Source organism: Echinops telfairi, unplaced genomic scaffold, assembly GCF_000313985.2.
Source record: "Echinops telfairi isolate 266 unplaced genomic scaffold, ASM31398v2 ScPeMD7_18;HRSCAF=68, whole genome shotgun sequence".
Taxonomy (NCBI): Eukaryota; Metazoa; Chordata; class Mammalia; order Afrosoricida; family Tenrecidae; genus Echinops; species Echinops telfairi.
The window spans coordinates 5607722-5631380 of record NW_022103915.1 but is presented as its reverse complement, the minus strand read 5'-3'; the positions used below and the strand labels follow the sequence as shown (position 1 = coordinate 5631380).

General features: G+C 53.5%; 1 protein-coding gene across 2 annotated transcripts in view; it reads right to left on the bottom strand.

Moving 5' to 3' along the window:
• WDR25 (WD repeat domain 25) overlaps positions 1-23659 on the bottom strand; it is a 162460-nt gene that overhangs the window by 3831 nt on the left and 134970 nt on the right. For both annotated transcript variants that reach the window (XM_045287959.1, XM_004698800.2), the window contains exon 5: positions 706-876. In XM_045287959.1, coding sequence (XP_045143894.1) covers positions 706-876 — 171 coding nt within the window. The remainder of the gene's footprint in view (positions 1-705; positions 877-23659) is intronic.

Below are 23659 nucleotides of genomic sequence, written 5' to 3'. Positions count from 1 at the left end.
TGATGGAATAGTGATAATGGTGGTGGTGGTGGTGATGTTAGTAATAATGGTGGTGGTGGTGGTAGTGGTGGTAGGCAGCGAGGGCCACTAAGTGAACACTCTCTGAGCCTGGCACTGTGCTAAGTGCTTTATAAACATTGTCTCTGGTAACGCCCCCAACAAGCTTTGAGGTGATTCACATGATCACCCTGAATTTTCCAAAGAGGAGAAGAGGCATCAAGGCCTGGGCCCCAGCAGCGACTGTGAGCTGGGACTGGGATGGAGGTGCTCAGAATCAGCGCCCTTCGCCAGCCTCACACATCACAGTACCTGCCAGAGCTGGGAGCTGGTGCCCAAGCTGACTGGTTGCCAGGTAGGTGAGGGTGGTGATGAAGGCAGTATGGGATTACCCAATAGGCTAGGTAAGCATGGTTGACTTGTGCTTACTTACTACTCAGTAGTGAATATTTCCATGTGGTTTTGCACCCCATCTTTGTGAAACTGTTCCCTACAGACCAGTAAGCAAGCACAAGGTAGCCTGTGCTTACCTGTCTTCCTGTGCACTTGCCTGAGATCAGGGATGAGATTGAGTTCACAGACTCCTGCCCTCCCCTCCCCCCACCTGCCCACAGTCCCACCCCTGCTAGAGCAGAGCCCTCCCCACAAGAAGTGACTGAGTGGGCCCCTCCCTCCCAGGGATGGCCAGGAACCCCGGGAGCTGCTCACGTGGAAAATCTGGTTGGAGATCTTGGCCGAGGTGCGGAAGTCCCAGGCGATGATGGTGCGGTCAGCTGAGTCCCGGCTGGACGCGTCGGTGCTGCTCAGAAACTCAGTGCCACCCCTGAGGAAGAGGATGTCCAGGGTCTGCTGCACCGTCGCCGTGAAGCGTCTCACCACCTGCAAGAGCGGCCCAGGCCTGAGGGCGCCTGGCGCCCAGCCCCTGCCCCCAGCAGACACCTGGCCTCTTGGGCGCCTGTCCCAGACACGCACCCTCAACCCCAGCCCTGCCTGACCACCCACCCCCCTCGGGCCCCGCCCTGGCCCCCTGCAGCACGATGAGCTCGATTTAGAGGTGACTCCTGCAGTCCCAGGAAGGATGGCACTTAGGGAGACCCACGCCCTGCCCAGAGGGGGCCAGCACATGACACCCAGAAGTCCAGGGCCCCAGCCTGCTGTCCCCAGAAGGATACGTGTCACGGAGGGAGCATGGGTCCTTGGAGACAGGAGGACCTAAGTGCCCGGAGGCGGGCTTCAGCTTGGAGACCCCTTTTCCATTCCTTAGCCTCGTCACCCACGTTCCACTGTCTTGTAAACTAACGGTGTCAAGGACTGAGCAGGCGTCCTTCTCTGGGGTGTTTGAGCGCATTCCATGCCTGTTCCGTAATCACTGATCTGGGAGAGCGGCTTCAGGACCGGGACAACAAGTATGGGTGCGCCCTGAATTACAGCAGTGAAAATAACAGGCCAGAGCAGGAAGGGCTGGCCACTGCTGGTCAGTTTACCAGTGGCTGGGGCGCCACCATGTGGTGGCAGCACAAACAGGTGCCCAGTTCCTCCGCCTGCCCGCTGGGAAAGGGCCGGAGTCTTGGCAAATGGAGAGGGGGAAAAAATGCACCCCTGGAGTTGGCACCCTCTCCCGGTCTGGGGCGAAGCGAGCCTGGCATTCCCTGGCACCTTCTGTTGGATGTGCCTGAGGACCTCAGGTAGGGCCTTGAGACTCCGTTTGAGATAGGTGTTCTCAGACCCATTCGCCGGGTGAGGGAGACTGAGGCTCGGGGCCAGGGCAGGGGTGGGTGGGGGGTGTAGCCCGTGGGGCCCGTGGGGCATGGCTGAATTCCGCCCCCTGGCTGCTTCCCTGGGCCCACACCCTGCAGGTCCACGGCCTGCTCCATCTTCCTGGGTCACAGGTGGGCCACAGCACACAGGCCATGGGCAGGGGTGGGCTGAGCAGAAAGTTTGTCCCCTCCTCCATACGGGGGCAGGTGCTAGGGACAAGGAAAGGAAAGGGCAGACCGGCCACCCTTGCCCTTGCCATCTGTGCTGGGCACCAGAGCTCACACAACCTGCCCCTCATCCCTAAGGCAGTAGAGGGGACAGGAAGCGGGCCTAGGGGCGAGGGGGCAGGCAAAAGGGGATGGGAGGGGCAATGCCCATCACAGCCTGGCGTAACTTCTCCAAATCCACCATCTGGACTCCCAGCACCAAGACCACGCCCGTCGCAAACACCATCCGCTTCTCGCCAGGTCCTCTCCGACACAGTGCCGGGGAGGGACACAGTCCAGATGCCAAGAGAGGGCACTACACGTGCCCCAGGGGGCGGCCTGTGCCTCCTCGCTGGAAAGGGTGTGAATAACATCTTGCAAAACAGCATACCCATTCAACCCAGCGAGAGGTACAACCCAGCAAGCCCAACTCCAGAAATAAAGCTAAATGTCAAGAAGATATAGGAGGTATTGGAGGCAAACAAACAAAACCCCCACTGCCTTTAAGTCGACGCCAACTCCTGGCGACCCCGAGGGGCCGGGTGGAAGTGCCCCTGTGGGTTTCCGAGACAGTCACGCCGGACGGTAGTAGGAAGCCCGGCCTTTCCCCTGAGTGATTACGAACTGCAGACTTTGAGGTTTGCAGCCCACCAAGTAACCACTAGCCCTGTACTGACAGCTTCACTGTCCATAAAGATAAACAGCTGGGAATCGATCACTAGACTTTGGTTCATCTACCCTCGGATGACTACCCAACTGTTACCAAAAAAAAAAAGGCAGAACGTGCGGAATCTCTCCATCCTGCAGGGCGTGCGCTCCAGGGTCCACGAGGGTGAGTAAGCCCAGAAGCAGTGCCCCGAGAGTTCAACGCACTGCCGTCAAGTCGGTGCCAGCTCCTAGCGACCCTGTGGGACAAGGCAGGACTGCCTCTGTGAGGTTCCAAGACTGGAACTGTTTGTGGGCGGAGGAAACCCCCTAGGTCCCCCAAGGCAGGCCTGGTGGTTTTGAAATGCTGACCTTAAGGAGGGCATGGGTTCATTCCGCCCAGATGGTGTTTAACCCTGGCTCTGCGGTCAGTGGATTGCTGCTGGCAAGTTCTCTCCATCATGTGTTTGTCTTCCAATAGGGCTCCCCATCAGGACCGTGGCTGGGGCGGGGGGCAGGGGGTGGGGGGTACTGCTCAGAGGATGATGGTGTTATTCAGGGGTACGGGGATTTGATTTCTCAAAGGATGCAGGATGATCAGGGGGCTTGTTTATGAAGATGTTCTCGGGCCACTGGAAGCTGTATTCCTGAGGAAACAGCCGGGAGTTGTGGTGAGAAGTTTCTTGCCCGTGGCCGACAACAAGCTGGCTCATTCTTTGAAGGTGGCGAGGTCGTCCTACGAGAAAATCGTCGGGAAAACGAACTGCCCCCAGCACCACCACCCACAGCCCCGATCGTGCCCCTCCAGACTGTTTGTTCTCCAGACTCAAGACTATTTGAGAGCGCGCCCCGCGAGCCCCTGGAGGGCACCAAGCCTGTTGGAGCGGGGTTCACTGAAGCCCACGGGCTCCCTCGGGGAGGGTTCGAGGGGCTGCTGCACTGCTTTAGAAGGGCGCACGGAGGGGGGCGGCCCTGTGGACAAGACTCGCTTCCCATTTTTGATGCTTTTCTTTAATAGGGGCTTTTTTATTACGTTTTATGGCAATGCCTTTTTCTTTATTATGTGGTGAAAGAGGGAGGGGGTGGGGAAATGGCGGGTTGTATGCCACTGTTTGCAGACACAGAAAGGAGATGGTATCAATATATGCAGCATGTGTGTGTGCACTTAAGTTGTTGGTTTGTCATATATGTGTATGTGCGTGGATATACATGCATATATGAATACACTGAAACCAGGTGTTTGGTTGATCGTATGTACGCATGTGAATAGACAACGAGATGGTCTAGAGAGCAGTGTTTCCCAAAGGGTGATCTCACCCCTGGGGCACTGGGATGATTCCCAGCGGGCGGCAAAACCAGGCGCACTCTGTGCGGGATTGTGGGCGATAGTACGCACGGTTTTCACTGGGAGGGGGTGGCGGCCGCTGAGTTCGCGTTTTCCTTTTTTCTGAAAAGGGGCGCGGTGGCCAGAGCCGTTGGGAGCCTACGTTATAGAGGCGGGGAAGGAAAGAATGTGGGGAAACTACACAACTTACGGGAGGTGGGAGGAGCACATCTTCGGGACCATGGGTGAGGCGGAGCTGCCTTAGAGAGACGCCAGAAGCATGAGCCGTGAAGGGAGGCTGGAAAACTGGACTTTATCAAAGTTAACAAAGTGCAAACGTCAGCTCTTCTCGGTGCTCGGTTAACCCATCCGCTGGGGAAACAGGTGCACAGCACACCGGTGTGATGTCGTGCAGCCAAAATACATAAACCCAAAAGAAAAAACTCACTCCCACCGACGCTACAGCAAGTTCTTCAGACAGGACAAGAGACTGGAACTCAGATCTGAAGGAAGGGACAAAACGCAAGCTGAGACGAGGACTGAAGGAAAAAACTACATCTGTAATATTTCGAGTTTGTGTAAATATATGAGTAAAGCGCTTGAGTATCGCCGCAGCCGTGTTGACGGGTCTCCAACGTTCAAGGGCATCACATCCATGCCAACATCAACAGTACGGACCAGGTGAGCGCGTGGCAATCAACGGCGTCACCTGGGGTAATTCAGTACCAACTCTAAATAGATTGGGGTCCCTAAGGACGCACGCTATCATCCCAGATCACCTCTGAAAAGGCAATGCAAGAATTAAGAGGCACTGAGTCTATGTGGCGAAGTAATTTCAAAGGAGAGCAATAATGATGGTGCAGCGCTGTGCACTAAAAGTGTAATCGATTTAATTATACATGTAGAAATTGTTGGATTGGCAAACGTTGGCTTTCCCTTTATGTTTTAATGTTAAACTATTCTATTGTCAATTAGGTGGTGGGGGGGTTACATTTCACGTCATCGATTTTGCATTCAGCAATGTAAACTACTTATCAAACTTTCCAATGGCTTGCCCTGCCGCGCCCCACCCCCACGCCTTGATTTCTCGTCTCCATCTTCTGGAATACTATCTTCCCCTTCACCCCGGTGAACGCCTGACTCCCTTCTAGCCTTAGGTCTCCCTTCCTCTCCCCTTCACCCCCGACCCCCAGCATCCCCTGGAAACCATCAGAGTGTGGTTCTTTGGGTCTGAAAACCTTTGTCTTGACTTTTCCTTCCTAACCGCCATCTCGTACAATATCGGTCCTTCTGTGCTCGACTCATTTCACTGGGCACGATGCTCTCCAGGCAGGAGGGGCGGTTTTGACGACCACGGCTGTGAAGTAAGCGTTAAAAGTGGGACGTGGTGGGTGCCCCGCCTGGCTCTTCTTATCCAGTAGTGCTTTGCTTAGCCTGGGTCTCTTTCCTTTCCAAATAAAGTTGGTGGTTAGCTTTTTTCCATCTCCTGAAGAATCATGCTGGGATCTGGATTGGGGCTGCATTGCATTTAGAGGTGCTTTGGGTGGTATTCACACGGTCATACCGTGAAGTCTCCCTGTCCGTCAGCAGTCTGTGTGTGCTTCCATGTTTGTAGGTCTGCTCTGTTCTTGTAATGATGTTTTGTAATTTTCTTTGTATAAGTCTTCCGTCTCTTTGGTTAGGTTGATTCCTAAATATTTTATCTCTTGAGTGGCTATTGTCAATAGCATTGCTTTCTTGTTTTCCTTTTCAGGGCTCTCTCTGTTAGTATAAAGAAATCCCATTAATTTCTGTCTGTTGATCTCATACCCTGCCTTGTGTACTAAAATTTTCAGTTAGTTTCAACAATGTTCTTGTTGAGTGTTGGGGGGTTTTCTATTATAGAAGCATATCATCTGCAAACAGAGAGAGTTTTACTTCTTCATTGTTTTTGCTGGTGAGTGTTATGTTCGCTGTTGCGGGTGATTTTACCAAACCAAACCCACTTTCGTCCACAGCAACACTATAGGTCAGACTTTTGTGCACAGCAACACTATAGGTCAGACTTTTGTCCACAGGAACACTATAGGACAGACTTTCGTCCACAGCAACACTGCAGGACAGACTTTCGTCCACAGCAACACTGCAGGACAGACTTTCGTCCACAGCAACACGACAGGACAGAGAAAAACTGCTCCGTAGGGTCCCAAGGCAGCCGTCTTGACTGGCCGAGTGTCCCATCTTTCCTCCTGCGGAGCAGCTGGTTGGCAGCTAAGTGCGTAGGCACGGTGCCACCGTGGCTCTGTCCAGCGCCGGTGAGCGCCCAGACATGAGGAAAGCAATGGTGCTTTTGACGCCAAGGAGCAGAGGGAGGGTTTCAACCCGAGGGAGGTGGTTTGCTGGGGTTGCTGTGAGGGGCTGCTGGGGGGGCTTCCAACTCACAGGCGGCCCACGCGCGACAGGGTGAAGCACTGCTGGTCACGTGCCAGCCTCACCATGGGTAGGTCCGAGCCCATTGTGGGAACCACCCTTCCACCTCCACAGGGGCCTCACCTTCCTTTTTCACAGGCCCGTGACATTACCCAGCATGATGGCCTTGTCCAGGGTCTGGTCTCTCCTGATAGCATGCCCACGTCCAGCCATCCTTGCCTCTAAGGAGCATTCGGACTGAACTTCTTCTGAGATAAATTTGTCCGTGCTCCTGCGGCGGTCCAGGTTTCAGCACCGTCATGCACAGGCATCGGTTCTGCGCTGGTCTTCCCCACTCAGTGTCTGAGTCCTATGCATGCCCAACATGCATATGAGGCCATTGGAAATGCCATGGCCTGGGTTAGACACGCCAGACTAGTCTGTTCAAAGTGACAGCCTTGCTCTGCAACACTTTCAGGATGTCTTGTGTGGTCGGTTTACCCAATGCGATGCAGAATTTGATCTCTTGACTGCTGCTTCCATGAGTTTTGACTGTGGATCCTTGATAACTTCAGCCTTTTCAACATGTATTGTGATGTGCCCGATGGGTCCAGTGGTGAGGATGTTGTCTTCTTCACATTGAGTCATGATCCACACTGAAGGCTGTGGTCCTTGACCTTCACCAGCAAGTCCTCCTCACTTTCAGCAAGCACGGTTGTGATATTTGTATATCACAGGTTGTTAACCAGCCTGCCTCTAATCCTGATGCTGCATCCTTCTTCATATAATTGTGTGGTCTTCTTCATATAACTTCGTTTCCCTGGTTCTTGGTGCAGCCCACAGGGAAGTGAAGGAGAAACCCCAGGTGAAAATTACCTGCGAGAAGGAGATCAAGAGTCTAGGTGTCACTTTGGAGTGAATCCCTCAGTGGTTCCTGGGCTGTGCATGTGTGGAGCCGGCTTCCATGTGATTCATTCTGCCCCAAAGCCCTGAACCCAAACCTGAGCATGCTCCCCAGAGAAGAGCGAGGGTAGCCTCTCACAGCCATCGAGTGAATTCAGACTCATGGGGACCCTCTAGGGCAGGCCAGAACACGGTAACTCTACAGGAGGAGAAAGCCTCATTGTTCTCCTGCACAGTGGCTGGCCCGATGTACAGCTCGCTCCACCACCAGAACCCCAAGTTAATAACCTAATACAGTACAACAAAACCTTTCAGGGAACCCTCACAGCATCCAGAGTCTCTGCAAAAGAGCTTTCCTAAGGAGGAGCAGTCAGCAAGAGTACACACCAGGAAGGCAGCGTTTTCAACGCCTACGCTGGGAGGAAGAGGGCTAAGTGACGAGGCAGTAAGGACTGCCACAACTGAGTGGAAACAAGATGTGTATGAACGGTCGAGTGTAAAACTGATGGTCTGGTCTGTTTTCTTAAATTCCTTAAAATGCATATGACTATTGGAAGCGACCAGGACAACCTTCTCCTGTGGACTCCATTCTGCGCATGTGAATGCAAGTACTACCTGTCGCTGTCCCGGAGAGCAGGAGCCCTGGCGGCGTAGTGGTTCTGCGTCGGGCTGCTAACCGAGAGGTCAGCAGTTCAAGACCACTGGCCACCCCGGGGAGCCTGATGAGGGGCTTTCTACTCCTGTGAAGAGTTTGCGGTCTCCGAAAGCAGAAGATCGGTATGTGTGGAGACGGACAGGAGAGCAGGGAGTGCGCACCAGCGAGGGTGGGAATGGGGTGGTAAGTGAACCCAGGTTGCCACGCTTGACCTCATTTTGCATGTTGTAAATCATCCATCAGGAGACACATTCTCTCAAAGGAGACTGAAAAATTAGGAACCTTCATTCTGATGTTAAGCACTGAAAAAGGATGCAAGGACATAGTGGCAGAAAGTCAGTAGCTGAATTAAAATGGAATACTAGAACATATTCAAGTAATCTCCTAAATGACTTGGGGGGAAAGGGGAGCGGGGATGGGAGAGGAAAGTAAACAGAGAGTGCACAGGTAATATGCAGACAAGTGATAAGATGGTACACCTGAATCCAATCACACTAATAATTTAGAAACTGTGCACGAACCAAACGCATCGACTGACCGGTAACCCACCCAGCTCTCCGTCCCTTCTCGCCCAGGGAGCCCAGTGGACAGAGGAGAGCTGCTCCGCGGGGCTGGTCTCCCTGTGAACCCTGACCGCCACGGACGGCCCCCTCTTCCGCCGACTTCCCAGTTAGCAGCCCAGACGCTTAACACACGGCAACACCAGGGCTCTTTTGAGGCAGCATAAAAGGGAACAAGGAGCATTTGCCAACGGAAAACACGCCTACGGCCCCAAACAGTCTCCTTAAAAATACTTGCAGATGTGCCTTCCCTTGGAATTCATGTAGTTTTGTACTTGAAATGGCAGTTTACAGAGATGCAAAATTAAAATGGAGCTTTCCTGTCTTGTCTTTTTTTAATTAAAAAGACAAGAGAAGGTACAAGAGCTCTTCCTGAGGGTATTGAAGAAGAAAGTAGAAATAGTTTTGTTCCCACGGTACAGGACCTACAAAAGAAGACAAAACAAAGCCCACAGCCATCAGTCCACCGGGGCTCATGGCAGCCCTGCGTGAGGTTTCCGCGGCTGTAAATCTTTCTGGGTGCAGCCGGCCTCATCTTTTCCCTCGGAGCGGCTGGTGGGTTTGAACACCGACCCATGGTGAGCCGCCCAGCGCTGAACCCACAGCACCACCAGGACTCCCCCGAGGGCCCAGGGGCTCCCTTTCTATGTGGTCAGCACATAGATCGGACACATGTGGTGGAAGGATACAACACCACCTGAGTTTAAGCACACCTGGACTGACTGTAATCCACCCAGGGCTCCTTTTCTGCCAGGAGGTCCTGGATGGAGCGGAGAGAACGTGGACCAGCACCTTCAATCATTCAAATAAGAACAACTGGAAAAGACCAGATTTTCTGGTTGGATAGAGACTGGTCCGAGCCCCAACACCATGACCCTTAGCCACCCTTCAGTCTGGAAATAAACTCTCCCCTGTGGTTCCGTTTTCAGCCCAACAATAGGTGTACAAGAAGGGCAGGAACACCGGGAGGCAGGCACACTCAAGGAACCCACCATTTGCCATCCAAAGGAAGGTTTTCGCAATCACAAAGTCCAGGGGCTTTGGGACGAACGGAAGAACGGAGAGGAGAAGCACAGGGACATGGGTGCTACACGGTGGGGACAGCAACCAATGAGGTGCAACAAAACCCGCATGGAGCTTTTGATGGGAAACTGATCTGAAGTTAAACCTTCGCCCAATTAACAATAAAGTGTTTTTTTCAAGAATGTGTTGCTATCCAAACAATTAAAATAATAAGTATTATAGTCCAAATTTTAAATTAACAAAGGATCGAAGTCAAAGAGTATCTCCAGAGACAAAGAAGAATATTAAATACAGGAAGTAAAAATTGTCATGCCTGTAGGGGAAAAGTGGGAAATCCACAATTGCTGTTTCAGAGTTTAACACTTCTCTTTCAGTAATGAATAGAAAAATAAGAGAGAAAAGCTAATAAGGACATAGGTGATGTGGAAAAAGTATCAACCACGGTCGCCTATTGGAGATTTCAAGAAGGCCATGCTTCGTGGCCAACCGATTGTAAGAGATCTTTATTTCTATTCAACAGACTGCTCAAACTATACAGCACTATCCCTGATATCACATGCAAGGAAAAATTTGCTGAAGCTCATCCGACAATGGTTGCACAGTTCATTGGAGATCCAGGCCGATGCAGAAGAGGATGTGCAGAAGAGCAATGATATCATCGCTGATGACAGACGGTTCTTCACCAAGAGCAGAGACTACCAGAAAGACGTGGACTTGTGTTTTATTGACTGTGCCAAGGCATTCGACTGTGTGGACCATCACAAACTATGGATTGCCTTGAGAAGACGGGGAATTCCAGAACACTGCATTGTGCTCCTGCAGAACTTGTCTGTGGACCAAGAGGTACTTGTATGAACGGAACAAGGGCATACTTCATGGTCTAACATCAGGAAAAGTGTGCCTCTGGGTTGGACCCTCTCACATACGTAGTCGACCTGTGTGCGGGGTAAATCATCAGAGAAGCTGGGCTCTGAAGAAGAACGAGTCATCAGGGCTGGAGGAAGGCTTATTAACAACCTGCAATGTGCAGGTGCCACGACTCTGCTCGCTGAAATGAGGAGGACTTGAAGCACTTGCTGATGAAGATCAAGGCTCGCAGCCTTCAGTACGATGACAGCTCAATGTAAAAAAGATCAACATCCTCACAACTGGACCAACAGGTAACATCATGATAAGTGGGGAAAAGGTTGAAGTTGTCAAGGATTTTATCTTGCTTGGATCCACAATCAAAGCTCACGGAAGCAGCAGTCGCGAGATCAAATGCCGCATTGCACTGGGGGAATCTGTGGCGCAAGGTCCTCTTTAAAGTGGTGCAAAGCAGGCACGTCACTTTGAACAGACTAAGGTGCGCCGGGCCGAGCCATGGCATTTTCCTCTTTAAAGTGGTGCAAAGCAGGCACATCACTTTGAACAGACTAAGGTGCGCCGGGCCGAGCCATGGCATTTTCCACCTCAGCGCATATGCTTGAGAAAGTTGGGCACGGGGAAGGAAGACCAAAGAAGAATCGAAGCTTCTGAATGACGGCGTTGGTGCCATGAACTGCTAAACGAACAAACAGCTGCGTCCCGGGAGGAATATAACCAAAATACAGCCTGCTCCTTGGTTTCATGTCCTTTGCACCTGTTGTCAGGAGAGACCAGTCCCTGGAGAAGGACATCATGCTTGTTAGAGTAGAACCAACCCAAACCAAACCCTCTGCCACTGAGTCAATGCCAACTCGCAGAGACCCTGCAGGACAGGGTACAACCGCGCCTGGGGGTCTCTAAGACTGTAACTTCTTTTTTTTTTTAATCGTTTTATTAGGGGCTCATACAACTCATCACAATCCATACATACATCAGTTGTGTAAAGCACATCTGTGCATTCATTGCCTTCATCATTCTCAAAACGTTTGCTCTCCACGCAAGCCCCTGGCATCAGGTCCTCATTTTATTCCCCTCCCTCCCCGCTCCCCAGTCCACACTCCCTCATGAGCCCTTGATAATTTATAAATTATTATTTTGCCATATCTTGCCCTGTCCAGAGTCTCCCTTCACCCACTTTTCTGTTGTCCGTCCCCCAGGGAGGAGGTCACATGTAGATCCTTGTAATCAGTTCCACCTTTCCAATCCACTCTCTCTCTCCGCTCCCAGTATTGCCACTCACACCACTGGTCCTGAAGGGATCATCCTTCCTGGACTCCCTGTGTTTCCAGGTCCTATCTGTACCAGTATACATCCTCTGGTCTAGCCAGACTTGCAAGGTAGAATTTGGATCATGATAGTTGGAGCGGGGAGGAAGCATTTAGGAACTAGAGGAAAGTTATATTTTTTATCGTTGCTACATCGCCCCCTGACTGGCTCCTCTCCTCCTCGAGACCCCTCTGCAAGGGGATCTCCAGTGGCCTACAAATGGGCTTTGGGCCTCCACTCCCCGCATCATTCACTATGGTAAGATGTTTTGTTCTGACGATGCCTGATCCCTGATCCCTTCGACACCTCGTGATCGCACAGGCTGGTGTGCTTCCTCCATGTGGGGAGACTGTAACTTCTTATGCCCCATCTTTCTCCCGCAGAGCGGCTGTGGTTTTGAATTTCTGGCCTTGTGGTTAGCAGCGCAACGCGTAACAACTATGCCACCAGGGCTCCTACTGGTAAAGCAGAGGGGCAGGGAAAAAGAGGATGACTTTCAGCAAGACAGATGGACACAGTGGCTGCACTGAGGGGCTCAAATGTCAGCACAATTGAGAGGTGGCACAGGACCGGGCAATGCCATGTTCTGATGTGCCCAGGTGGGGTCTCTGAGTCGGAACGGGCCTGATGGCACTGACAACAGCAGCAGCAGGTGACGTAAGCTTGGGAACCCACCGGTCTGCTCTGTCCCATGGGGTCACCATGAGTTGCAGTTAGCTGGGCAGCAGTGGGTGTGGGGTTGGTGTTTTATCCTCTAGCCAATGAGTCACAAGGACAGCAGAGAAGCAGAGGGGCTGGCCAATCCAACAAGGCCAGACAAATGAAAATGAGAAAACCTCTCTCCACCATAGCAATCATTCACGTCTTTCCTCTTGTCAGCAAGCCTGTTCTCTGAGTGGCGGTGCTTGGATGGCGTTTTATAGGAGGCTTTCCTGTGTGAAGGTTTACAGAGTCGTTCATCCGCTTTACAGGCAACAGTCCACACACATTTTGTTTCAGCTCATCCATCTCAATCCTCTCAACTGGACCATCACAACTCAACCAAGACAACTATTTCAAACTGCACAAGGCAACCAAGGAGCTATAGATATTAGAATTTTTTTTAGTTTAAAAAATCATTTTATTGGGGGCTCATACAGCTCTTATCACGATCCATGCATCCATCCATTGTGCCAAGCACATTTGTACATTTGTTGCCATCATTGTTTTCAAAACCTTTTCTTTCTACTTGAGCCCTTAGTATCAGCTTCCCATTTTTTGCCTTCCCTTGCCCACCCTCCCTCACGAACCCTTAATAATTTATAAATTATTATTATTTTTTCATGTCTTATACTGAACCGATGTCTCCCTTCACCCACTTTTCTGTTGTCCATCCCCCTGGGAGGGGGTTATATGTAGATCATTGTGATCGGTTTCCCCTTTCTCCCCGCACCTACCCCTTCCCCTCCTGGTATTGCTACTCTCAATACAGGTCCTGAGGGGTTTATCTGTCCTGGATTCCCTGTGTTTCCAGCTCTTATCTGTACCCTTGTACATGCTCCGGTCTGGCCGGATTTGTAAGGTAGAATTGGGGTCATGATGGGGGGTTGGGAGGAAGCATTAAAGAACTAGAGGAACGTTGTATGTTTCATCGGTGGACAACCAAGCATATTTTAACACGCCTCGGCCCTTGGGAATTATTAAGGAATTATTGCTAAATTGTTAGACGTTATCACATTACAATTCCTTTAAAAAAAGTCTTTATCTTTCCAGGAGCTCTGGTGGCATAGTGGGTTACGAGTCGGGCGGCCAACTGCAAGGTTAGCGGTCCAAAACCACAGCCTCGCCGAGGGAGAAAGACAGGGCTTCCTGCTTCCGTGAAGAGTCCCCGGAGGAGGACATCATGCTTGGGGGACGCGGAGGGCGGCATGAGAGAGGAAGGCCCTCCACAAGATGGGCTGGCACGTGGTGGCCCATTGCGAGGGTGTCACGAGGCCCTGCAGTGGCCCATCCTGCGGTGCTGCGTGCGGGTCAGGATGGGTCGTGGCTGCAGTCTGGGAAACCCACAGGGCAGTTCTACGCTGCCCTACGGGGTCACGGTGAGCCGGAACTGACCCGTCTGTAGTTATCTTTCAAAGAAAGGACGTGCTGACAAAAGAGCTGTGGTGACAGCTGAGCCGTTCTTGGCGCTAGCCCAGCGGGAGAGGGCAGGAAAGGAGGAGGCTTTGGGGAAATGGAGAGGTTCTACACAAAACCAAGGAGCTCTCACTGCTACTGGCTTACGAGCTGGGCTGCCACCCAACCACGTCAACCGTTCAAATCCACCAGCTGCTCTTCGGCAGAAAGATGAGGCTTTCTGCTGCCATAAAGATTTACCACCTCGGGGACCCCGGGTCAGTTCTGCCCCCTCCTGCAGGGTCGAGAGGAGTCAGAATCGGACCGGTGGCAGCAAGTTTGGCTCGGGGGTTTATGCATTGAACTTGCTCGGCCAGCCGCTCAGAATTGCCAAGGCAGGCTGCTGGCGGGCGTTGGAGGTTTGTTAAAAGAGTAGCTCTGCTTCAGTGTATATATTTACATTTTTCAATAATAAAAAGTTTCTTCCAAGTTCCCTGAAGGGAGGAAAGAACCCCTAGTGTTGATTCTTCTTGTTGCTAGGAGCAGGGGGGGGGCATCTAGGGCCAAAGGATGGGAGGGCCTGATGGGAGGGCGGACATCTGAGCCCCTGGTCCTGAGTCGGGCACGCGCTGGCCCTGCGGCTGGCGAGGCTGGAGAGGCTGTTTCTTAGGTGAGCCTCTGGAGCTCCGTCTCCTGCCCAGGGGGGGTGGTTTCTATAGAAACCACCCATCGAGCTGATGTTTCTGAGTGCACAAAGCATCTCCACCGGCCTCCGCCGGCTTTGTTCATCACTCGCCCATCAGCGTCCAGCACGCAGCCTATCAAAGCGGCCCTCCCGGCTCCCTTTTAAAATAGGGGCGCTCATTATAAAGCACCTGCTCGCACATGTTGCCAAGGAAACAGAGGCCCCAAGACACCCCTCGCTAAATTCATTAGCATTTAACGCGCCTTAATGAGGCTTAAAGATGGCGTGCTTTCATGACCGTGGGCCTGGCAGACACCCTTACCTTTAACATGTAAGTGTAACTGATGAGCTGGATTGGCCCCCCGAGATGCCCTAAAAGGATCGGGGAAGGGACTTGCTGGGCGTCTGTGCGCTCGGGCGGGGCTCCTGGGACTTAAAGCCTCCAGAGCATGTTCAGCATTGGGCCACAACCTAAAACTGGTCAGTAAGGCCCTTCTTGTACAGTTCTGACAGCCAAGCTCACCTTGTTTCCTACACACACACACCCCCCACACACACACCCTCCTCCATCCACACAAGCCCCTCACCGGGCCCTCGTGTGTGTGGCTCTTGCCTGCCTCTTCGCCATTCCTGTTGCTTATAATGTCCTACCTCAACTTGCCACCTAGAGAACTCCTATGCATTCTTTAAAACCCTGCCGAACAAGCCCACTACACTTACCAAGCAGGACCATTGGCTCCTTCTCATCAAGCCTTTCACAGCCCTCCACCTTAGCTCCCACCACTCAAAAGAACTCACTGCCATTGAATAAATTCCAACTCTTAGTGACCCTATAGGACACAACAGAATTGCTCCTGTTGTGTCCAAGACTGTCTCTCTTTTCAGGAGTAGAAAGCCCCATCTTGCTCCTGGGGAGCGGCTGGTGGATTCCAACTGCGGACCTGGCCATTGGCAGCTCAGTGCGTAACCACTACCCCACCAGGGCGCCGGGTTGCCATCACCCTGAACGCTAAGTCTCCTGAAGGCCTGCTTCTTCTCGACTGTGTTTTGGTAGCTGCTAGAGGAGAAGGGGGTAAGGGGGTAGCCGCCTCATCACGTAGTGCTTTGGTTAATCTGGCTCTACTAGCCATATAGCCCTTGTTACTCCCACGAAGCCACCTCTGCTTTCTGGATAGGTGCTGACTGGATGATGATTCAGTTGTGAGTGACTGTTAACAGGGTTCATTGTGGGGGCCATCAGGTATGAAACGGGCCATCTCAGACACAGGAAAAGAGCTCTCACCGGCAGCAACAGAGAAGAGCCAGAAATGGGCCCCGAGAGCCCTGCACATAGGACACAGCTTGACACCAGAGAAGGGGCAGCAGCAGGACCAGGAGCCAGAGCATGTGGCCTGCCCAGCCCACAGAGCTGCTTTTGGGCAGGAGGCTGGCTTGTGGAGTGAGGCGCCTCTGGGCACTCAGTTGGGGGAGCGGGGTCTGCAGTGCCATGGAAATGGAACTGAGTGACTGAGGCTTGTAGTGGAGTAGCATACCCTTTGGGCATTTATTGGTAGCCTTAAAGGAGTTTTGTGACATTACTGAGCAGGCCAAGTGGCTGTGGACCAGAGAGAGGCACACACACACACACACACACACACACACACACACCCTGCCTGAACAACTGTCTCCTGAGCATTTCTCACCGGAATTGTCTCCTGTCATGTCCTAAATAAACCTCATCATCGTGAGCAGGGTCTGACGTTCTGTGTGGCCATTGCAATGACTTGTGGAGCCCAGCAAGCAGTAGAGCATCCACGGGTGGGGGTGGGGGGTGGCAGTAGGGACTGGTGGCAGGACTGGTAATAAAGGTGGGCGCAGGTCTGACCTCACAGGGATCAGCCTTGAGCATCTGGTGCTGACCGGTGATGTTACTCCCCGCTGTGAAGTTAAAGGAGGTCAGATGCCACCCTGAATCTTCTCATTTCTTCTTCTTCACCTTCCTCTTCCTCTCCCAGCAGGTACCAAGCTCGTGTGAGCAGGGTCAGCTGATCACAAGAGCCGAATCAAACCATTGCAGGGCATGGTGGCAGTGGGCGAGCGGGGAGTATCCTGAGTCGTCAGAGGACCACCGGTCCCCCTGACCCTGGGAGAGCAAGCAGACTACTCGTAGCACAAAGGCCTCACTGAGCTGACCAGAGGGCACTTCTGCTCCATACAGACAGCTGCAGGTCTGGGAGTGGGGAAACTGAGGCCTGGAGAGTGGAAGTTCGTTGGGCCTGGCCACACGGCCAGAAGAGTAGAGAACAGGGAACCTAATATGAGAGACTTGGTGGCACAGTGGTTATATGTTGGGCTGCTAACTGCAATGTCTACAGTTTGAAACCACCAGCCACGTTGTGGGAGAAAGATGGGGCTTTCTACTCCCATAAACTGTTAGTCTCGGGAACTCACAGGGGCAGTTCTGTAGGGTCCTGTAGAGTCACTTTGAGTTGGCATCGACCCAATGGCAGTGAGAGGGTGGGGGGCTCAGAGAGGAGGAGGGAAGCCCCTGCCCAGGACTGGCAGGAGGAGGAGTCAGCACAGTGAGGGGCTCCCCTTGCCCTTCCCTGGGGATGCCGGTGGGAGTATCACAGGTGGGTCACTGGGTCAGAGAAAATCAGAGTCGGTCCCCCAAGGACCGCCTTGGAGTCCCACCTCTCAGCTGAAGAGTAAGCCAGAGATGAGGGGGACAAGTCCCAGGGCCAAGGCAGATGAAGAGATGTAGCCAAATGGGACCCCTCTCCAGGAGCCCCTAGGGAGTCCACCCCATGGGACTCTGATCGGACCCTCACTCTTGGACTGGAGACTATTAACTGACTAGCTCAATGAATCAGGTCCTCAGAGAGCTCCTGGGGACACTGACTCCCCTGAGGCCTGTCTTACACCCCCACCCCCCCCATATACACACACACACACACACACATACACCCTGAGTGGCCACACTGACTGGACAATAACTTATTCATTCCTCCGTGTTAACAATTCAACAGAGGCCCAGAAGAATGCACGTCAAAGCTTCAGTCTCCTGAGATGACCCCAGCTACCCACCCTGGGCCGGCGGCACTCTGCCGGAAGCCCAGACACTTGACATTTTGTGCAGGTGCACTGTCTGGTGGTGAGGGAGGTGGGGGTGGGGGGAGGATGCGCCCCGACTCGGCTCTGGAGATGGCAAATGGCGCTTACGTAGAGCTGATAATGTGCCACCCACGGGGGGCTGGGGGGTGGGCTTTGCACGTGCCCCATGGAAGCCTGGGGGGTGTCTGCAGGTGATGAAGCGGGGGCTCGGAAAGCTGGCGTCCCCACACCAGCGTGCCCCCAGACACCCCCGGGACGCAGTGCCCCGCGTGGGTCCGAGTGGTGGCGGCAGAGGCTGCGCGCATCAATTGCGGCCGCAGAGCACCGGGCGGAGGAGGCAGGCGGGGACAGTTACATGTGTAGCTTCGGTGCCGAGCCTCTCAAGTGAAAAATTGGTTTTCCTCTCTCGACCATGGTATCAAGACGGCTAGGCCCTAACAATACAGCAGTCCCCAAGACTGCCGGGTACTGGGGTGTCCTGTGCCCTGGGGGGAGGGGAGAGGACGGTCAACGCCTGTCAACGCCTGTCCGGCAGAGACTCCTCTAGACTCCTCTAGACTCCAGAGCTGCAGAACACGCTAGGCTCCCAGAGGCCCGACTGGGGGCCCCTGAATGCCAGGCCCTTCCCAGGCGCCACACACAACATACACGCCTTCAGAGAGGCGCTGTCTGATAAGGCAGCAGGTTCAACAGAGCAGAGAGTGACTTCCAGGTGGACTGGCCACAGGCATGTGCCCATGCCCAGCTTCCTCCTTCCCCCTGCCCCTCTCCACGCTGACCTCGGGACGGGCCCCTGAGAAGAAGGCCAAGGAGAAAGAGCCGGTGCCCAGAGCCAGGACTCTGAGGCAGCCCGCAGGGGTAGTGGAAGGAGAGGCAGGTGAGGCTCACCTCTGGAAGGGAGCATGGAGGACCCCTCCTCTGACCACACCCCAAAGGCACAGGCAGCGTCCACCCACTCTGAGACAGCAAACAGAGACCTGGAGGGCCGGGGAGGAGCAGAGGACCCCGCCGCCCTGCCGCCCAGGTGGGGTCCCGGATACGCTTTGCACAGAGCGCTCCACTCGGCAGGCCCGGCTGGACTAGCTAGAGCCCCGGACTCAGAGTCAGGCCTGCCAGGCCCACACCCATGGTGGTCAGCCCCCTGTTACTGAGAGGGCTCCCACTAGATCCAGGCCCCTCTGCTGCCTCTCCACGGTGGGAAGGCTCCTCGGACATCATCAGAGCATAGTCCCTGACCCACTGAGTGGTGCTGCCAGCGTGCCCCGAGAAGCCACACAGACCCTCTGACGGGGACCCCGCTGTCACCCACCAATTGCTCTAGCCCACCTGGCCCCAGACGGAGCTCTGTACCCAGCAGGCACTCTGATGCACCCATCCTGAGGTGGTGGGTGACGAGAGGTGCCTGAAGGCCAGCCTGAGTACTTGAACCTCACACCTCGGCACCGGCCCTAACCCCAAGCCCAGGATTGGGGCAACAGGGAGTGGGGGGAGGGGGGTTCCCCTGCGGGTCTGCTCTGGCCCCAGCCCCATTTCCTCCCTGCCTACTCCCAGCCAGCCCCCAGCCTGTCTCTGCATCGGCTCCTCCCCTTAAACGGAGGGGAGCCTTAAGCCTGTGGGCTGCGCACCACAAGGTGGGCAATTGGAAACCACCAGCTGCTTCTCGGGAGAAAGATGAGGCTATCTACTCCCCAAAAGGGATACAGCCTCGCAGCCCACACAGGCAGTTCTACCCTGTCCTGCGGGGTCGCTGTGAGTCAGCATCGACCCGATGGAAGGGCGTGTTGGCTTTCTTGTATTTTGAGTTGCTCGGAGAGCAAGCCCACCAGCCCCTCAACCAGACTCAGGGGTCATTGATCCCTCCCGGAAAGGAGGCGGCAGTTAGAAGCTATCTAGAAGCTCCAAGCTGCTCACGCTCCGGGTGCGCGAGCACCTTAATGTAATCAAGGAGCCTTGGTGACAGGATAAGCCCCCAGCCTCATCAATATTGTAAACGTGGGTAAATGGATTATGGTATATGGAGTAATTATTTTAAAATTACTTCGTCCAAAACTTTTTAACAAGGTGGAAAATGCTAATGATCTAATATTGCGTGGGGGGGAAATTGTATAAAAATGTAAATCCAGAAACACATGCGTAAGAACTCTGAAGCAGGGGTCCCAGCTGCCAGCCACTGGGCCAGCGTGTATTGGGCTGTTGCCCTCGCCACACGTCTCCCTTCCCCAGACACCTCACAAAGCATGTGCGCGCATATTATTCCGCGCCCCCCACCCCCACCCAAAGCTGGCCCCTGCACCCTCGGGTTTCCAGCTGTCTTCTACAGCCCCCTGTGTGCTGTTTGTGCCCCAGGTCCACAGAGTGCACCCCACAGCCTTTCCAGTAGGGCTGGGCAGGCCCATGCAGCCCGGTCCCTCTCGCAGGCACAGGCAGGCACAGACACGCCCCTGGACAGCCTGCCCTGCCCGCCAAAGCCTCTGGCAAACTCCCCTTCCTCCTCCTTCGTAGGGAATGAAAAAAAATGTCACTATCGTTTGCGTCATAACAGTAAGACTGCGGGAGGCAGGACCGTCAAGCCCCCCACGCTGTGGAGCCCAGAATGCCCAAGCTCAGTCACCTCCTCCTCCTTGCCTGCCCACAGTGGACAGTGGCAGGTGTCCTGCCTGTCCACCTGATGAGGGAGGCAGGCGACTGTGTGGGAAGCTGGGGAACAAGATCAGATTCACTTGACGTCCCGCGGGGGGAGAAACCTCGGGGGCAGGACCAGGACCCAGTGTGATCATCAGGCGAGAGCCCAGCCTACGAGGAGGGGACGTGGCCATGCTGGTTCATGTTAGAAAGAGCGGGGCACCCTGCCATGGAGCCACCCAGGGGCAGCTATGGGGTGTGGGCTGGACTTTGGCCCCACTCCTGCCCTGGGCTGCACAACCTGGTGTGGCAGCCCCATCAAGGAAGCCACAGGGGCTGGAGTGGCGGGACGGGGTAGCTAGGAGGATGTGGCACCTGCAGCAGGGCAAACGGTGTTTGAAACAGCTCCCGTGGGCCCTGTACAACAGGAGACACCGTGCACATGCAGCCGCACATGCCCTAGAGGTTTGACGAGCAAGCAAGTGGGGCGAGTTGGAGCCCCAGGCTTTCTGACCCCCTAAAAATTTAAACCAATGGCTCTAATTAAAAGCCAAGAGATCTGTAGCTGTAGAGGGGCGTTCAGGAGAGAGCCCCCCTCATCTCCTCTCTGCATGTGGTGTGAGTGGCGAGTGCCGGCTCAGCACGGCCTAATTACAGGCCAACCTCACCATCTCCTCTCATCACGCCTGTCACCTCTCCCAGCGCTCGGGCCAGAGCTGCTACCAAGCGCCAGCCACCCTCCCCCAGCGGCTGAGAATAGGCTGCGCCCACCAGGAGGGCTGCCCAGAAGAGAGGCAGACCCCTCACCACTTGGTGATCTGCCACGGGGCCCGAACTTCCCTACAGTCATAGAGACTTTGCCAGGGTATCTGGCTCAGGATGCGGGGCGTGATGAGTCCTTCCAGAAGCCTCAATGAGCCACTGGATGGACCACTGTGTCCCGGCCCCCAAGGGACTCGTGGCTGCAGGAGACGGGCCGAGTCCTGCTCCTCGGACAGGGGGCAGGGACAGATCCAGACTGCTCTGGGGAAAGGACTTCCCAAACGGAGACCTACAGGACAGGTGGCATGACCTCAGGCAATGGGGAAGTTCAAGACCAAGAGAAAAGCATGCTTGAAGACCCGGGGCCATGCTGGGGAGAGCCGACCTCAGTCTCTCACCCATGGGTGCCAAGAGAGCCTGTGGACCGCTACCTGGGGGTGCCGCAGGTCAGTGACACTTGGGGGGGACCCCAAGTACAGGGACTGAACAGAGGTTCTCTGTTCCTCTCCTTCTTCTCTTTAACAGCTCTACCCGAGGACAGGTGCCCAAGGGCACTGTGGATACACCTTCCGTGTGTGGGAAGCAAACACTAACAGGACCGAAGGGGGAAACAGAAATCCATAATTATCATGGAAGTCTTCATCCTCCTTTCTGTGCCATTGGGAAGACAGCGAGGACAGAGGAGCCACACTTTGGGGGATAGGCTGGCAGCCCCTCAAAATGCCCAGCACAGACGTCCCTTCTGACTCCGCGATCCCACCGCAAGGTAAACACACAGGAGAAATAGAAACACACATCACATACATCTGTACACGCATGTCCGACGCAGTGCCATGAATCACTCCCGCACTGCCGGCGAGTCACGCTGGCTTTCAGCGACCCCGCGGGACAGGGTGGAACTGCCCCTGTGGGTTTTCCAAGACGCTAACTATCTGGGGGGAGGAGAAAGCCAATGCCAATAATGCAAATGTCCATCGACTAAACTAATAATTTATAAATTATCAAGGGTTCACGAGGGAAGGGAGCGGGGAGGGAGGGGAAAATGAGGAGCTGATACCAAGGGTTCAAGTAGAAAGAAAATGTTTTGAAAATGCTGATGACAACAAATGTACAAGTGTGCTTGACACAATGGATGTATGTGTGGATTGTGATAGGAGTTGTATGAACCCCCAATACAATGATTTTAAAAAGAAGACAACTAACCCGATTAAACATTGGTCGAAGACTCTGAAAAAAAAGAGAGAGATAAACAAAATATCCATACGGTGGAATATTACTCAGCCCTAAAAAAGAAGTGAAGAATCATCTAGCTGACGCCAGTGTTAGACTATCATGACATGGATGGATCTTGACAGACGCAAATGACCACGGATTGTGAGTCCGCTCAAGTGACCAGAACGGGCAGATCTAACAGGCATGGATAAGCAGTGGTGCGGTGCGTTACGTGTCGAGCGGCTAAGCTCAAGTCTGGCAGTTTGAAACCACCAGCCGTCCAAGCGAGAAAGATGAGGCTTTGTACTCCCACGAAGATTTACCACATCAAGATGGCAATGAGTACCAGGAAGAAGACGATGTTCTAGAAACGATGGAGATGACGATTGTACAACGCTTCTTGATGCGACTGAATGATTGAACTGTATGGCCTGTGGATGAGGTGTCAATAAAACGGTTTTAAAAAGACAAGCAAACAAAAAAAGATTCACCATGTCAGAAACCCACCGGCGCAGTCTGACCCTGTGCGATCAGGGTGCTATGAGCTGGAGTCGACTCTACGACTCTCCAGGAGTGAGAGAGCCGGGGTGGCCAGAATGTTCCTTAGAAGCAAGGATGGCAAGACTTCATCTCATGTGCTGCAGATGTGCTACCGAGAGACCAGTTCCTGGAAACGGACGTGGTGCTTGCTAAAGCAGAAGGCCACCCAGAAAGAAGAAGGCCCTCTAGGAGATGGGTGGGCACAGTGGGTGGGCACAGTGGCTCCAGCACAGCAGGGGGCACAAGCATAACCCTGGTGAGGCTGGCGCAGGACTGGGCAGTGTGTTGCTCTGTTGTGCCCAGGGTTTCAAGGATTCCAAACCAGTTCCAGGGCACAGCGCCAACGAGCTGGGTCAGGACGGAGGGGGTGGGGGTGGGGGCGGCCACAAAGAAATGGGAGGGTGACAGAAAAGGGAACAGAGTTTCTTTTGAGGGTGGTTAAAATGTTCTAGAATTCAATCACAGCGATATACTAAGAGCCACTGAACCATGCATTTTAAATGGACACGCTATGTGGTACATGAATTGCATCTCAATGCAACCATTACCCGAAGCACCTTGAATCAGTATCTATTTTAAAATATATGGAGACAAAAATCACCAGGCCATCAGCCAACCCCTGATTTCTTGGATACTGCCAGTTATGGTGAGACTAAAGTAAGTTTTGGAGTTAAAAAAAATGATCAATCCATTTCAATAAAGTAAAATTATCAATCCACAACAAACTGGACTGGAACACACTCCTAAAGGCCAACGATCCTTAAACTAACTACAAGCTTTTCTTTCTTGTTGTGTTTTAATTTGTTCTTTGTCAGTGGTTTGTTGTTGTTGTTTTCTTGTATATTGTTGCTTGGTTTTGCTCTGTCTTATTTTTGTGCATGTTATTATCTCCGCAGGTCTGTCTAATTACAATAGGCTGGATGAACAATCTGGAGGAGAAAACAATGGGACCGACAGTTCTCGGGAGACATGGGAGGTGGGGGCGGGGAGGAAGTGGTGTTAACAAACCCAGGGACAAGG